This window comes from Alexandromys fortis, unplaced genomic scaffold (genome assembly GCF_014885135.2).
Source record: "Alexandromys fortis isolate MF-2015 unplaced genomic scaffold, M_Fortis_MF-2015_v1.1 scaffold_111, whole genome shotgun sequence".
NCBI classification, from domain to species: domain Eukaryota; kingdom Metazoa; phylum Chordata; class Mammalia; order Rodentia; family Cricetidae; genus Alexandromys; species Alexandromys fortis.
The window spans coordinates 1,276,628-1,278,479 of NW_026067996.1; the positions used below are offsets into that span (position 1 = coordinate 1,276,628).

The 1,852-nt window shown below is 41.8% G+C and overlaps 1 protein-coding gene across 1 annotated transcript; it reads right to left on the bottom strand.

Annotated features, from left to right (window-relative positions):
* Nucleotides 1-641: 641 nt before the first annotated feature.
* LOC126512498 (vomeronasal type-1 receptor 54-like) lies at nucleotides 642-1,577 on the bottom strand. The gene has a single exon (XM_050160282.1). It carries the CDS (start codon nucleotides 1,575-1,577, stop codon nucleotides 642-644), a length of 936 nt encoding a protein of 311 aa, XP_050016239.1.
* Between the last annotated feature and the right edge of the window lie 275 nt (nucleotides 1,578-1,852).

Consider the following 1,852-nt stretch of genomic DNA (forward strand, 5'->3'; position numbering starts at 1 on the left):
TATGTGTATATATCTATATATATATCTAAATCAATATAATATATGTGTGTGTGTGTGGTTTGTATTTTGGTTATATGATTATTATAATAATAAGTGTTTGCATACCTAATTTGGTAAATCAGAGATCACATCTGTCAGATATTTTAAATTAGTATGGGTGGCCCAGACCATGATAACATGGCAAGTGAGATTCACTTTCCAATATCTCCCTTGAAGATACCCTGGAGAGTATAAAACACTTATCTATCCAGCATGTGGCTTTTCTTTTATGTCTGCCAGCCATATATATCAAAGTAAATAGGTTTAACAGCAATAAAAAGTAATAACTCTGGGGGCTGGAAGGATGGCTCAGCAGTTGAGCTTTGGGAGCTCTTCCAGAGATCCTAAGTTCAAATCCCATCAATCACATGGTGGTTCATAGTCATCTATAATGGGATCTGATGCCCTCTTCTGGCACGCAGGAACACGTGCATATAGAGCATCATATACATAAAATAAATAAATCTTAATAATTTACAAAAAAATAAAAAAGAATAACACTTTAAATTTTTCACTTTAAAGAAGCGCACATGAGCAATATCACAGCATAGCTCTGGTGGCAGTGTACCGCCTCATCTTAAGGGAACTCAGGCATGCATCCTTCAGCCATACATGTTTACTGTCCTTGCATACATGGACTTAAAAGCGTTAATTAAACTTCTTTCAGTGCTGAGGACCAGAAAAGGACTGACTGTGGCATAGCTATGGCCTATGAGAATCAACATGCAATAAATCACAGGGTCATCACTTCTGAGTCTTAAGTAGGCAAGGAAGTTGTCCAAGGTATACATCACAACAAAGAAACTCATGAGGTACAGAATGGTCCGTGTGGCTCTTTGTTCTGGGAATGCTTTAAGGGAAAGCCTGGTGCTGTGGAGAAGCTGTGACTGCTTCTTATGTTTATACAGGAAAGTCACCATGTACCCACTGGAGAAGGCCATGAGACCTACAAAGATGGCATCTCTGACAACTAAAGATATATAAAATGTGTGCCGGACAAAGGAGCTAACGGGTACAAGAGAGCAAGATTCGGTGAGGTATATAAGACTAGATGAGGTCAAATTAGGGGTCGCAATCACATATGATAAGAGGGGAAAGCTGATGGACGCATAGACGACACTGAGGAAAAGAAGGCAACCTAGCATGTAGCATGGAGATTTACACTTGAACTTTGCCAGACAGGAGCTTCTGGGACTGAGGGTGATGGCCTGGAGGATGCTGAGCAAGCTAGAAGCACAAAGAGAGAGGCTCCTTAAATACCTGTACGAGAACATAATAAATTTGCATGTGGTGTCACCCCATCTCCTCCGAGGCATAAAAATGTCTGTAGTTAGAAAACTCATGGCTATAAGCATCAGCATGTGGATTAGAGCCAAGAGACCAATGGGCAGGTCAGTGAGTCTCAACCTCTGCCCATGAACGAGCCTGAGGATGTGGAAGAGAACAAGGAAGCTGTTGCCCGCGACTCCAATTCCAGCTTCGAAATAAATGGTGTTTCTTACCTTAGTGTTATGGGACAGTTTATTGATTTTATTCATTTTATACCCGAAAGAAGCAGGTAGGAACTGTGCGGGGAGGACAGCGAGAAGATTCCATATCACAAATCCAGCCTTGCTCATCAACTGCAGTCAACGACAGCATCGCTACCTCAGGAAGACTTGTCGGTGCTTCACAGTTCAGCCTTATTCCCCTTAACATCGCCTCCCTTCAAACTGTCCGGAAGCCATCCCCCTTCTCTGCCATTCCAACACTTATGCCCACCACTGTCTAAGCTTCCTTTCACATTAAAAATTGCCATGTGTCATAGAAACAT